At 40.2% G+C, this 14,023-nt stretch overlaps 1 protein-coding gene across 4 annotated transcripts in view; it reads left to right on the plus strand.

Moving 5' to 3' along the window:
• Nucleotides 1-14,023, plus strand: part of PLCH1 (phospholipase C eta 1) — a 155,365-nt gene that overhangs the window by 29,708 nt on the left and 111,634 nt on the right. The window contains exon 1 of one of the 4 annotated variants that reach the window (XM_089508999.1): nt 3,530-4,038. The exons of 2 other annotated variants lie outside the window; for them this stretch is intronic. In XM_089508999.1, the coding sequence (XP_089365125.1) occupies nt 3,996-4,038 (43 nt within the window). In that variant the 5' untranslated portion in view covers nt 3,530-3,995. Of the gene's footprint in view, nt 1-3,529; nt 4,039-5,042; nt 5,061-14,023 lie in introns of those variants that run through there. One more of the 4 variants, XM_089509007.1, reaches the window with a different exon arrangement.

Consider the following 14,023-nt stretch of genomic DNA (forward strand, 5'->3'; position numbering starts at 1 on the left):
TATTCCTTGTGCTTGTGACACAGAACAGAGCAGAATATAAATTGTGCCTTAATTCGTTGCATTTTTCACTCCCCCTCTCAGCTACAAATGCTCCCAGAGTGGTTATGTACAATTAGGAAAAGACAATCCCTGTTCACAGGTTTACAGTCTGAAAAGAGATGGCCCTACTCTGTTCCTCCCTCCAGCTAGAATGGCTGCTGGTAGGAGGTGACCTTTATCCAGAATTTACTGGAATGACTCCACTACCCATCTCCATGTGTTGCAGCATTCTCTATAATCCAAAAATGATACTGGACAGCAGCAACAATCATTTTCCAGAAAACCACAAAGAAATTATAAATGTGATGTCATGTGCTGGGAAGAAAGTATAGAAAGGGAGGCATCTTATACTAAGACAGACTAATGGGCTGTCTTCTCATTCTGTTCTGACAAGGAATAATTCATTCTTAAAGATCTTAAACAGTATTTCTTACCACCAAAGGTACATTTAACTGATTGTTAAACCAAGGTTTTACAGTTCTCCCTTCTACTTGTGTGACATTTCCTGTACTGCTGAGTTATATATCAATGTTGAACAAAGCTCCAATGCTACAAAAACATAGATATTAAAAAAAGTGTTTTTAATAGATATTTTAATTGTACATGTTTAATCCTTTTTTAAGGGGGGGAATTTGGGACATAATTTTGTAAATGTGGATTTTAATATGTTGTGAGCTGCTTTGATTGTCTTGTAACAGAAAAGTGGGATATAAATAAAAGTTTTAATATTTTTATTTATTTAGATCTTTCAATTAAATTAGTATTAATAAATAACATACATGGTGAATGTTGGTTGCTTTGTGCTGAAGTGTGATGTATGTTTCCTGGATAAATTGTGTACCTGAATCTCAGTGATTTCAGGAACTGGAAGGCCTGAAGGGAAGAAACTACCTGTACCTTGGAAAACCAAATGAGGAAGAGAGAAAACAGTAGCAGCAGTCAAGAATCTTAACAGAGTCATTGCCTCCACTGATTAAGTAACAGCTGGTGGGCTTAGAAGTATTTCTAAGTCTTCCTCTCTCTGGTGCCCACCTGGATGTCTTAGATTATACACTATGCCATTAGTGTACTGCACTTTTTGTCTTCTACTTGCAAAAAGTAGTGTAAAATTTGAATCTCAGAATTTTGTTCAATACTTTATCTTAAAATATTTTAATTGTCCTTTCTTTATATGAGGGTTTTATCCTGGACAGACACTAAATTCACCCACTTAGAAGGACGAATGTTTAGGCTGTCAAGCACCATATTCTGCTATGGCATCATATTCTGGAGAAAACCAGGATGGTATGTTCACATATTCCCAGTAAGGGATTCTGGGGGGAAAACCTACAATGGCTGGTTACCTTTCCTGTTGTAGGCAGACTCTCACAACTGCAGTAGGACTACAGCAAAATCTCATTCTTTCCCATCTGAAACGTTATTGCAAACTTTACCGTAGACTCACTGCTGCAACCTGATGCTTACTTCACTTCTCCTTCACCATCCTAGTGTTGATATTCCTTTAAAAATTCAGTGAAATAGAGCATAGGAAGGAAAAGGTGGGAACTGGGCAGGAATAAAAAGACTTTGGAAAAAGGATCTTCTTTGTCACAGGGTTTGTTAAGTGAGGTATGCTTGAATACAGAATTAAAAAGAGTGTAAAGCATATTCATTGAAGAAAACAACAATATTACTCTGGTACAACTAGTTAATAAGTATTTCCATATGGAGGTATAGGTCAGTTAACAAAGCCTATAGTGAAATTCATGTATTTTTATGGATGTTCAGCCCCCTCTTTTCCTCCTTATCAACTGTCTAACTAGAAGCTTTTGATATTGAGAGCTGCCTCCAAAATTTCTAACTGAGCATGTATAAACAGCAGAATGGAGAGAAAGGGGGAGAGCAGATAAGTCTGCCTGATCAGTTGCCCTCAGCATGTTCAAAAAGCATAGATTTGTAAAAAATGAAAATCATAGAAATGTGGAAGCTGATGAACAAAAATAAACCATCCCTGGAATGATCCCAGGCATTTTGGAGGAAGCATTCATGCAAGTGGTCTCTAGAACATTCAAAATATTTTTGATTACCTCTGCAGGGCTTACCTAACCTGCTTGTTTCATGTCATATGTGCATGCTGACAGTTTTAAATAAAAAGTTTGCTGAACAATGTTGAACTGCTCTACTTTTTACTTGGATAGGAACCTATGAGAGCCAGTGTGGTGTAGTGGTTTGGACATTGGACTTGGACTCTGGAGAACAGGGTTTGAATCCCCATTTGGCCATGGAAACCCACTGAGTGACCTTGGGCAAGTCACACCCTCTCAGCCCCATAGGAAGGAAAGACATACCCCCGCTGAACACCTCTTGCCAAGAAAACCCCATGAAAGTTTTGCCCTAGTGTCTCTATAAGTCTGAAATAACTTGAAGGCACACAATAACAACAAGGAACCTAGTCATATTTATTCCACATTGTATTTCCCTCTGCTACCAAATTTTCTACTAAAAAAGAAATGGCCAGAAATATACCTACTTTATTAACTGGGATATACCTATATATAAGAAGAGAGTTCCAGAACCTGGGAGAAGCCACTAAGAAATCAAAAGAGAAGCACAGAGGAGATGCAAAGTTGTTATAGCACATTTGAACTTTGATGCTTATATTTAACCTGCTCCCCCACAAAACCCACACATAATAGCAACATCTTGAATTTGCCATTATTGTGAAGAATACATACCCCAGAGGTACCAGATCCTGTCTGATCTTGGAAGCTAAGCAAAGCCAATTCTGTTTAGTATTTACATGGGAAACTGCCAATGGTGCTATCAGCTGAATTTCAGAGGAAGAAACTGGCATAACCACCTCTGAGTATTCCTTGCCTAAGAAAATGCTGTGAAATACATGAGGTTACCATAAGTCGACAGGTGACTTGAAGGTGTGCACATGCACGCACACACAAATGTGGAGAATCAATATATTCCATGGATGGCTTTTGGAAGATGCAAACAGTGAATCAGTCCACAACAAACCAAGGAACCCTTCATCAGGAAGTGGTACTGTGCCACTTACTAATTACATACATGTCAGCCAGTAACTGAACAGATCCTACACCAGTGTAGAAGGTGATACCTGTTGAAATTCTGTCTGATATGTTCAGAGATGCTAGCATCAATTAGGCAGAAAAGATGGGTGAACCTATGCCTGTAATTCTAACTGATTTTAGCTGAAAGCAAAGTGGGATACAATGAAATTATTAATAACATTCAAAGGTATTTGTTTCTCATATTATACTTTCAGCATGGCCACTGGTGCATTCAGTGTTCACCCTTTCTCATCGAGAAACTCTTGGAAGAGCTCAGAATGAGCTACATGCCCTGTCTACTTCCTTCCTCTTCATAAATTCCCTCAGCCAGAGAGGCTGGCATTTGCAGGAGGGAAAAGTGGGATTCTACTCTTTGCATCTTGAGAATTCAGCCTGCGTCACTCATCCATTTTTTAAATAATAAACCCAGAAGGTGGTGATGGTTTATTTTCCCCCCCCGACGTGTGGTGGATTTGGTCCTTGACGTTTAAAGACATGCTTGTTACTGTGCTTCATGCCCATTTGGTGCCTTGAGGATTTTAATCATTGCATTGTGCATGAATCTCTCATACCAAAGGTGGTCCTGCATTTCCTCAGTGGCAGCTGCATGAAGCAGAGCCATTCAGTTTTCCTGTCAGACGGGATTCTTCTGTTCCTACTCTGCTTTGGAGCAAAGTTTTTCAGGCTCATCTTTTGGGTAATCTTTTTGAATCCATGCTATGGATAATGCAGTCTTCATTACATTTTCTAATGGGAAAGGCAGGATTGCTGAAGTTCTTGGACACTTCTAAGGTTTACATTGCAAATATATTATCTTTGAAGATGTGAATGAATTTGGACTTTGCCTCAGGGAGATTTTATTCTACATGCCAATAATGCGTGGCATTAGCATATTTAATGGCAGACCTTGAAGTGTATAAAAATTTAAGCCCAGAGAAAGGTAAGGATTGTTTTATTTTTTAAATATATATATATATGAAATTCTCTAGGTATATTATGTAATGTCATTGCACATATTTGTAAGTCTTTAGAATATAGAAAATATGTGCACACTTAAGAGTTAATCACTGTGTGTTAAATTGTGTTTGATACTTAATGAGTGCTGTGTTACTATTTATGTGCAATTGAACATGTGCAGCAGGCTGTGAACTGATTGTCTGTATAATGTAAGTTTGCAAGAACTGGCTATTCTATTCCCCCGCCCCAGCATATTTTTTGAGGTGAGATTGAAACCCAAGATCTGAATGTGTAAGGAAAGTGCCACTATGTTCATGCATGGGGGAATCTCTGATTTTGTATTTCTCCCTCTAGGACACAGCATCCTTTATCTTAGCAGTGGATGAGACAGCTGGAATGCTATGCAGAGTAGCACTTGGGGGGCTGCAACCTGGGGAAAATCTAGTGACCTTTTCCATGAGCTAAGAGAAATGTCTTTTATGATATACACCAATATATATCTATTCAGAAGTAAACCCAATTGAGTTCAGGGGGATTTACTCCCAGGAGGTGTGTGGTTATAGGATTAAATCCCCTGTTCATGTACAGGAATCTCTTGGAAAAGTGATTTGAAGAATGGTTCTCATGTTCATAAACTTTGTTTTATTGCTTACATTCAAGTTTGTATACTTAGTTATGTATTGTCTAGAATAAAGGACAACTGTTGTGTGCCAAGAGAGTATCGTGGTGAATTAATCAGCCAGGTATTTTGAAGGATTGTTTATGCATGATGGGAAATAGTTTATTTAGTTTTAAGACAGGCTGGAATGAATTGATATTGACAATAATTTATTCCACATAATATGGTATATTGCGGCTCATTACTGTGGTAAGATGAGGCATTGGCCCTTTGATCTATAAACATTAAACATTTAATTCATGCAGTTCAAGATCAGTTTTCCATTACAGGACACCCAGATGCCTCATTAATGGGAACAGGATCACACTTCATTGGAAGCTAACATGGTGCTGGTGATACCTGTTGAAGACAGGAACTTTTTAAGTGTTTGTTTATATGTCTGCCCCTTCCTTGTCATTGTTTTAACCAAATTATGTTATCGATATAAAAGACAAGCTTTCCAAGCTCATATACTTCCCTTGATCTGGTGAAATGGTTTATCTTTTGGCAGTTTTCTCTATCATTGCCATGCTAAGATTCCTGCTACTTGTGGGAAGATCAGTGGGTCATGCACTTTGCAGTCCTGAGGAGTTGTGTGTGCCTGTCAACCATTCACATATGAACAGTGCATTTAAATAGAAGTCACAGAGAATCCAATGGCATACAGCATGTTTTGCATGCTCAGTTGCAGATATCTTCTGTTACAGCACTTACTTATCAGTGCTTAAGAACTGGTGCCAGTGGAAGGAGAGTCAACCATATAAGGTGGCTAGATATGAGTTTGATTCCCTGCTGGGCAGTAAAACCCACTGGGTGACCTCAGGCAAGTCACGTGCTCTCAGCCTCAGAGGAAGACAATGACAAACATCCTCTGAACAAAACTTGCCAAGAAAACCTCATGATAATTTCACCTTAGGGTCGCCATAGATCAAAAACAACTTGAAGGTACCACAAACACATACACACACACACACACACACACACACACACACACACACTCAGAGAGAGAGGGGGGGGATAGATTTGCCTGTGTTAGTTAATATGCATCTATGCAAAGTTTAGAAATAATTACTACAACTTAAATAGAAACCTCATGTTTCTGCCTAAAAACACAGCTGTTCACTTTGGTTTTCCCTGGTCCAGCCTCCTTATGTCTTCTGTTTTCCAATCTAAAGCGCCTTATATTGACTTTTTAGATCATAAGGATGTGAGGAGAGCCTATCAACTGTAGGTGTCTTTGGTAATATCCTTTACCTGTATTGGAATATATGTGTATGAGCTGACCAGGTTTGTAGTCTCAAGGAACATACAGAACCCAGAAAAGGTATTGTTTTACACTGCGGTGCCCTGAATTGCCCCACCAACAAGAACACTGTTGTGGTGCTTGGGGTTCTTGCCACCAGATATGGCTGCTACAACCCTTGTCAGCATCATAGCCAAACTTCATTGTGTTGTTGTTGTATGCCATCAATTCATTTCTGACTTATGGCAACCCTATCAAGATTTGTTCAGAGAGAGTTTGCCTTTGGCTTCCTCTGATGCTGAGAGAGTATGACTTGCCCAAGGTCACCCAGTGAGTTTCCATGGATGAGTGGGGATTTGAACCCTGATTTCCAGTGCTCAAACAGCTCAAACACCCTACCTGTGTCACATGGTTACAGAGCTTCTTACTTCCGGTTGACTAATAAAGCATTTATAAATATTTACTTAACCTGATCACCACAGGTGAATGATCCCTAGATGATCAAACACAATAAGGTCCCCAAAACTAGCTTTTTTATGCCTAAAAGTTTAACTTTGATATGTGTTGGATAGTTCAGCTAGTATTGTGTCTGTGGTTTTTGACAAGCTTGTTACTAATTTGCAACATTGGATAGCTGGTACTCTTTGGTTAGCCAAATTCAAAACTGGTGTTGCATTCTCATAAAGAAAAGAAATAAAAGAGGAAGATGGTCAGGTTAAATTATTCTACAAAACAATTTCTGATTTTAAAAGTCTTAGTATTTCCATAAGATACACACCCATTGTGTCATTTAGAGGAGAGGAACATGCATGGAGGATTTATTCTTTCTTAGTTCCAGGAACTGTGTTCATATTTTTGGAGTTGTCCACTGTTTGGTATACAGAGCTTGGAGATTAATGCTATGTATATGCTGAAGCCAAAGAGGGTAATAGACCAGCCATCTGTTTCATGTGTGGTGCTTTATAAGGTAATGGATATGAGAATAAGTGTTTAATAATTGACAAGGATTAGCTTTGTAATGGGCAGCTTTGCTAAAGTCCTTACAGTAGCAGGGAGAGAGAGTCCTATTTGGATCAGCCACAGGAACTTCTTTTTGCATGTAACAGCAATTCTTTCAGTTACTTGAGTATACCTACCCTGCAGAATTAATTCAGTTTCACACTACTTTGTCGTGATTCTATGCTGCAGTAACCTGGGATTTGTAATTCACTGGGGCACCAAAGCTCTCTGACAGACAAGGGTAAATACCTCACCAAGTTACAAATCCCAGGATTCTGTACAATAGAGTCTTGGCAGTTGAACTGCTGTCAAATTGCTTTAATTTGCAGTGTGGATACACCCTTAAAATGTGTGTCTCCTGTTAAGCATGATCAGAAGAAAATGTTTCACTTGATTTAAAGTAATTTTGTTGTCTTTGTTCACCTGGCTAAATCTAACCTCCAAGTGCCTATATGTACTTTTCCAATTATTTAGAATAATTATAATTAACATACCATTGTTCTAGATAAGGGAAAACATTTCACTTTTTAGTAGTCAAAGAGTAGGGAGTGTTCAATCAATCCCTCATGTTCTGCCCAACTGCAAACCAGTCCCTTGTGCTTTTCATTTATGCCACTCACGTAACCTACATTATAGTTTTAATGAGATGAGAATGAACAATGTTCTTTACTTGACTGCATCTGTTTAACTGGAAATACATAGAATCTAGAAATCTCCATATCTCTTGATCACATCATAAATCACAGAGCTTTTGGGCTTGTCAGGGTTGTGTGAAAACAGGGAAATTGGTTTTCTATTTTTCATTTGTTTTTCCTTTTTTTTTTTTTAAAAAAAAATTAATCTTCTAGTCCTCATGTTAAAAAGAATACCTTCAGAAGTGGTATATAGTTTGCTTGTGCAAAAACTGGAGAGGATAGGGACACGGGTAATACTTCTATAATGCACACTGAATTCCTTTTTTCTTCTTCAAGATTTTGCTGGTGTAGACTATGGATGAGTCAAATGTGATGTCCAAAATTTTGTGGTTCTGCAATTCCCATCAGTCCTAGCTTGAATAGTCCATGATGAGGAATGTTGAAATTTGCTGTCCAACAGCATCTAGAACAAAGATTCCAAAGTGGGCAGTACCTCTTACTTGGGAAAGATCCAAGGAGGCAGTGAGGGGAAAGGGGACAGTGGGGGGTGTCAGTTAAAGTATTGGCATGCAAGAAGGACAAGGGAAACCAGTGGCCTTTAGGATCATGGTGGGGATGAGGAATTAGAGTACATGGCAGTGAGGGAGAAGTGGTAGCAAAAAAGATGTTTCACATTTGGGATCCTGCTTAAGTTTTGTGAGCTTTGCTGGGACTTGGTTGGCAGGTTGGAGCTGCGCTGCTGCTCCTGCTTTCCTTCATTGGACAGGCCAAGAGAAGAGGTAGCAGAAAAAACAATCTGTATGGGTGGCATGTGTGGATGACTTGAAGATGTGTGGTGAAGGCGTGTGTCTGGGGAAGGAGGGAGAGAAATATCTGGGGTTGATTTTTCAAAAGGGTCCTTTGTCCCTTTCAGATTGAGAGTCCTTCTCACTGGGGAGAAAAGTGGGAAGCTGACTGTGCCCCTCTTCACCCTCAGTGAAGAACTATTGAGATTCCTTCCACACCAGGGAGAAGCTTCTCTCTTTGCAACCAGTCACCTTGAGAGCAGAAACCGGAAAGATCAAGAGGCTTCTCAGTCACTGCTCAGCCAGCTGCTTGGTTGCTTCTCTCAGGGTGACCAGGTCTAAAGAGAGCAGCAACCGAGAAGCCTCTCATCTGTGTTGCCCTTTTTGCTGCATGGCTTCTCAGTTGCTGCTCTATTGGGTGCTCAGTCACTATTCCTATGTACTTGGTCAGCCTGAGAGCAGCAACCAAGCCTGCCTTTTGCTGTAAGACTGGTGTGGGTGTGAGGTAGGAGCAGGCCTGTGCTGCTGCCACTGCTGTATTTGCAGATGAGAGGCTGAGATGTGGAGGTGGAGGCAAGCTGGATACGGCTAAGATAGAAGCCATTGACCTAATGGCTAACAGTAGACCTAATAGACTGCTGGAAAAACAGTGGACCTAATAGGCATTTTGGGGGGGGGGGTGTGGCATTAGGGTTGCTGCTGAAGAGGAAAGGAGGCAATTGCCTAAAAGGTTTGGAGACCACTGATCTAGATCACATTTTGCTAGCTCCTATTATATGAATGCTTGTGTCATGGCCAGCCATGAGGAGGACGAGGAGGAAGATTTGGCTTCTCAGGTGCAGGAGAAACCTGAGGCTGTGCCAGGCCCTAGTTCTGCTCTCCCAGCCCCAGTGGATTTGGCTCAACCAGACCCTAGATCTGTGGGGTCTTTTCCAGTGTAGCCTGGGGCTCAGCAGTTCAGCTTTGCCCCAGTAGAAGTGCCAGACTTGGGAGACATAGAGCAGCAGAACATTGAGGTTCCTACCTTTAGCCAGAGGAGATCAGAAAGGGCATGCCTTCAGCATTCCAAGAGGCTTGCTGAGAAGCGCTCATTAGGCAATCAGCAGCTGTAATCAGGAAGCTAGCTATAAGACACCTGGCAGACGCTGAGCTCTTTTGCCAGAGACTATTAGTTCTCATTAGCGAATGCTGCTTGATCTGACTCCTGGCTCCCTAGACCCTTAACTGCCTTGGAATCCTTGACTTTGGACCGGACTCTTTGACCAACCCTCTGGCACTCTTGACCTTGGACTGGACTGGTAGTATTGTTCTCTCTGATCCTGAACTGGCTAGTGGCTTATTCTATTGGACATCGTTTGGCATTGTTGAGGAACTGCCTCTTGGCAGCTCGGCATGTTTACCTTTTGCCCAGCAGGCTCTTATCAGCCGTGTGAATGTGTGCTGGCAGCATTCCCAGACAGCTTCACACTTTGTCGCTCCTAGTGGTGTAGTAATTGCTGAAGAAGTGTGTTTGGAATGATTGGGCTGAGACATGGGAGACACCAATTCAAATCACTACTGAGCTATGAAGCATACTGGTTGACATTCGGATGGTCTGTCTTTCTTCACCTCCTTCTCTCCACTCTCTTTTGGCCTGATTTACCTTACAGGATTGTTTTTGTAAGAATAAAGTTGAAAGCCAAGATGATTACCGGTAAACTGAGACTGTTGTATTTTGGACATATTCTGAGAAGAAATGATTCACTAGGAAGGACAATAATACTTGAGAAGGCAGTAGGAAAAGAGGGAGACCACATTGCAGGTAGATAGACTCAATGAAGGGAGCCACACCCCTGAATATACAAGATGTGAGTAGAGCTGTTTATGAATTGGAGGTCTCTTATTCATAGGGTAGTCATAAGTCAAAGTTTACATGATGCTGTTAACAGCAACAAAATTACCTCATTGGAGGAAAGTTGGGATGTAATAACACAGACTTAAAAAAAATCCTCCCAAAATTTTGTACAACATCTCTCAGATTTTTAAAAATGTTCAGCTCAACTGCGAAGCTCTTGGTAGCATTTTATATTAGGTGTATATGTGTGATCTTGCTCTGAGCAGTCTGTTGTAACTTTCTCTGCTGCTATTCAGTCTGTTATTGTCTACCCTGCTGCTGAATTAAATTTCTAAACACCTGGAATAGTAGTGCTCTGCTTTGCATAGAATAACTAGTTTGTTATTTGCTGAATTTGCTTGATTTTGCTAGTGATTTTACCTAAATTTTTACATTTCCTGCGTACATTAAAATATGCTTTAGTGACCTGGGTCACTAGAATTCCTTAAAATTCTTTTATCATATTCAGGAAAACAGGAATATTTGCTGGCTATGGAAGAGACGTATTAGAATTTGGGGAAATGCATCCCATTGATCATTTACTCTGTTAATAAAGACTGATTTATATTTGTAAGTTTTCTTAGTGGGGCAACTAGAAGTTTGTTCCATTAACTGGGAAGAGAGGAGATAAATTTCCATTGGAAATGGTTGTGGATGAAAAAAATCAGACTCTTGCCTTCCTAGAAGCAAGTTCCAGTCTAAATAGAGCCCTTCCCAGCTGTTTTGTATAGATTTGTTTTTTAGAAAAAGGAAATGTGATAATGTCTAGTTACATTTTTAGCGTTACTGTGGCTAGTATATTAGACTTAGGTAGAAGGGATCATGCCCAAAATGGCACTGACTTCCTGTGGTGGGGTGATTGTGTGCTCCTTTGAGCCAAAAGGCAATGCTGATGGCAGCAGTGCTGTTAGTAGGGTCTCCCTTGTTAGATGGGTTTTGATGAGGAGCCAGACTAAATGTGGGCAGCACAACAATGGTGGAAGAAATTAAGAAGGTATTTAAGAAGAAAACTAGCCTGTCCTTTATAGATTATAGCATTGCCTTTGATTGTGTAGATCATGAAAAACTATGGATTGCTCTGACTACAAACTGCAAAAGGTTCAGGTATAGCAAGAGAGCAGTTGGGGAGATGAGGCTGAAGGTCATATAGATGGGGGAGCATGCAGCTCTTGGCCCAACCAAGAGTTAAAGCCTTGTTATACATATGGTTTTGGAAGTACTGTAATTACAATGGGAGAATGAAAAGAGATAAAGTCCCTCGTGCTGTGTGATGGTTAAAAAACCCCTCAAAACTTTTATTTCATTGGACTTCTAAAGAAATTGGTTACTTACTTACTTCTATGCCACCTTTTTCCCAGAAAGGGACTCAAGGTGGCTCACAAATAAAACCATTCAAAAACGTTACAATAAAAATTTAAGACAATTAAAATCAACTAGCTAAAAAAGTATAAAACTACATACATACAAAAGATAAAAACATAACTAAAGCACACCCCCCATATAAAAGCCTCCTTGCCACGTTTATGCATTAAATGTAGGCTTGAATAAAAATGCCTTTGCCTTATCATTCCAGAGGGTGGGAAAATCACTGAGAAGGGTTTTTCTCGTGTCCTCACCAACCAAGCCTGTAATTGTGACAGGACTGAGAGAAAACCTTCCCCCATAGATCCTAGGACCCTTAGAGGTTCGTATGTGGAGAGATGATCTTTCAGATAGTCTACACCAGGGGTAGGTAACCTTTTTGAGCCGGGGGCCAGGTTGGTGTCCCGCAGACAACGGGGGAGGGGGGCGGAAGCAAAAAAAACCATAATTAAATAATTAAATAATATAGGACAACATTTTCAAATGTAGGACAATTTTTTTAAAAATGGAGGACATGCGAAAAAATTTGATGATTTTAAATTTCTTTTAATATAAATGCATGTTTCTTAGGCATGATCAAAATGGAGGACATTTGGGCATTATTCCTAGACAGATGGCAGAAATGTACTTCCCTTTCTGGCCAACCCCCCTCCCCCCATTCCAAACAGCACATTTGGGCATTGAACATGGCTTTACTTAAGATGGCCTCTTGCATATTTCAGAGGCTTATTGCATAACCAAACTCTTTGGATTTCACACTGAACATGGGTTCACATGGCTATGCATATTGAACATGTCAAGGTGGTTTCACCGTTCTTGCACCAAGTGTACTTCTCAGAAGTGTGTACTTGGTCAAGGGACTTTGGTTTTTCTTCACTGCGCATGAGTTTGTAAAAATCACAGCAATTTACATTGGCCTTGCCTCAGAGGCTTTCTGATATCAGTATCACCATTAAAGAACCAAAAACACACAGAAAAGGCACTTTGGAAAGTCACACTCTCTTGGCTTCAGAAACAGTGTGTGCATGCCTCTCAAGCTGACTCATATCATCATCATCATCATCATCATCACACTATCACTGTCAAACCAAGGGAGACTTGTTAGCATTAAAAGCACCCAAAACACACTTTGGAAGGTGACACTCTCTTGGCTTAAGAAACAGTGCCTGCATGCCTCTCAAGCTGACTCTCATCATCATCATCATCATCATCATCATCATCACACTATCATTGTCAAACCAAGGGAGACTTGTTATCATTAAAAGCACCCAAAATAAAAATTTTAAAAACCTTGAGGCCTCTGGCCACTCACCACCTCTTCCTTCCTCCTCTTCCCCCTTTGCCTCCTCTGCCCCAGGCCGCGCGGACCTTCTCTTCCTCCTCTGCGCAGTGGTGGAGGAGGAGGGCAGCACGGTCAAGCGGCCCAGGAGGAGGAGGAGGTGGAGGAGGCGGCGGCAGCAGGACTGGGCTGGGGCCGGTCCTGCCGCCTCCGCGGGCTGTGGCCCGGGGGTTGCCGACCCCTGGTCTACACCTAAGCCGTGTTTTTCACCATAAAAGTTCACCATAAACACAGCACATGGGACTTTGTCTCCTTTCATTCTTCTACGCTGAATACAACATGCTTTCCATTATTTTTGTTCTGTTCTGGTGGAAGTAATCACACCATCCAGAAGCTTCTGTATGTGCATTCCATAGTGGTGTGTAGGAAGTTGGGTCAACTGTTGTGTGATGGGAGCATTCATAGCATTATTGCCCATTGTGCAAATGGTTATTATTGGTTACATAGTGGTGTGATCTACACTGGTATAATGTCATGCTGTGCAACAGGTAAATATGGTTTTAAATTTGTTCTGTATACCATCCAGCTAATTTATTGGAAATGGGCAGTACAAAATGCTGTCAATTTGTAAATACATATCAATTAGTGCATACTCTGCAGTTGGTCTAAATAATAATAATAATAATAATAATAATAATAATAGGAATTATTTATATCCCGCCCAATCATTGGGAATCCGGGCGGCTTACAACAGTGGGGATAATACAAAGCAATAACAATAAACATGAAAATAATAAAACAATGTAACATAGCAGTACATAGTAAATAATAATAATAATAATAATTTCATAACAATTCAATAATAACAAAGGATAACACAAAAGATTACATTCAAATCAATAATTATCAAAAGGAAATCCCCATTTCCAACCCCTCATTCAAAAATTAACGAAGGAAATGCCAATAAACAATGAAATAATAAAACAAATATAGCATAGCAAGTAACAAGATTATAGTTAAGAGGTTACAATTTAAAGATTACAATCTAACACCCTAAGAAAGGAGGAGACTAAAAATTAGCAACAAAATAATATTCTTAGTATCGCCCAAGGCTTTATGGGCCAATGCCCATGT

This window comes from Sceloporus occidentalis, unplaced genomic scaffold (genome assembly GCF_023333645.1).
Source record: "Sceloporus occidentalis isolate IW3139 unplaced genomic scaffold, rSceOcc1.0.p SCAF_2, whole genome shotgun sequence".
NCBI lineage: Eukaryota > Metazoa > Chordata > Lepidosauria > Squamata > Phrynosomatidae > Sceloporus > Sceloporus occidentalis.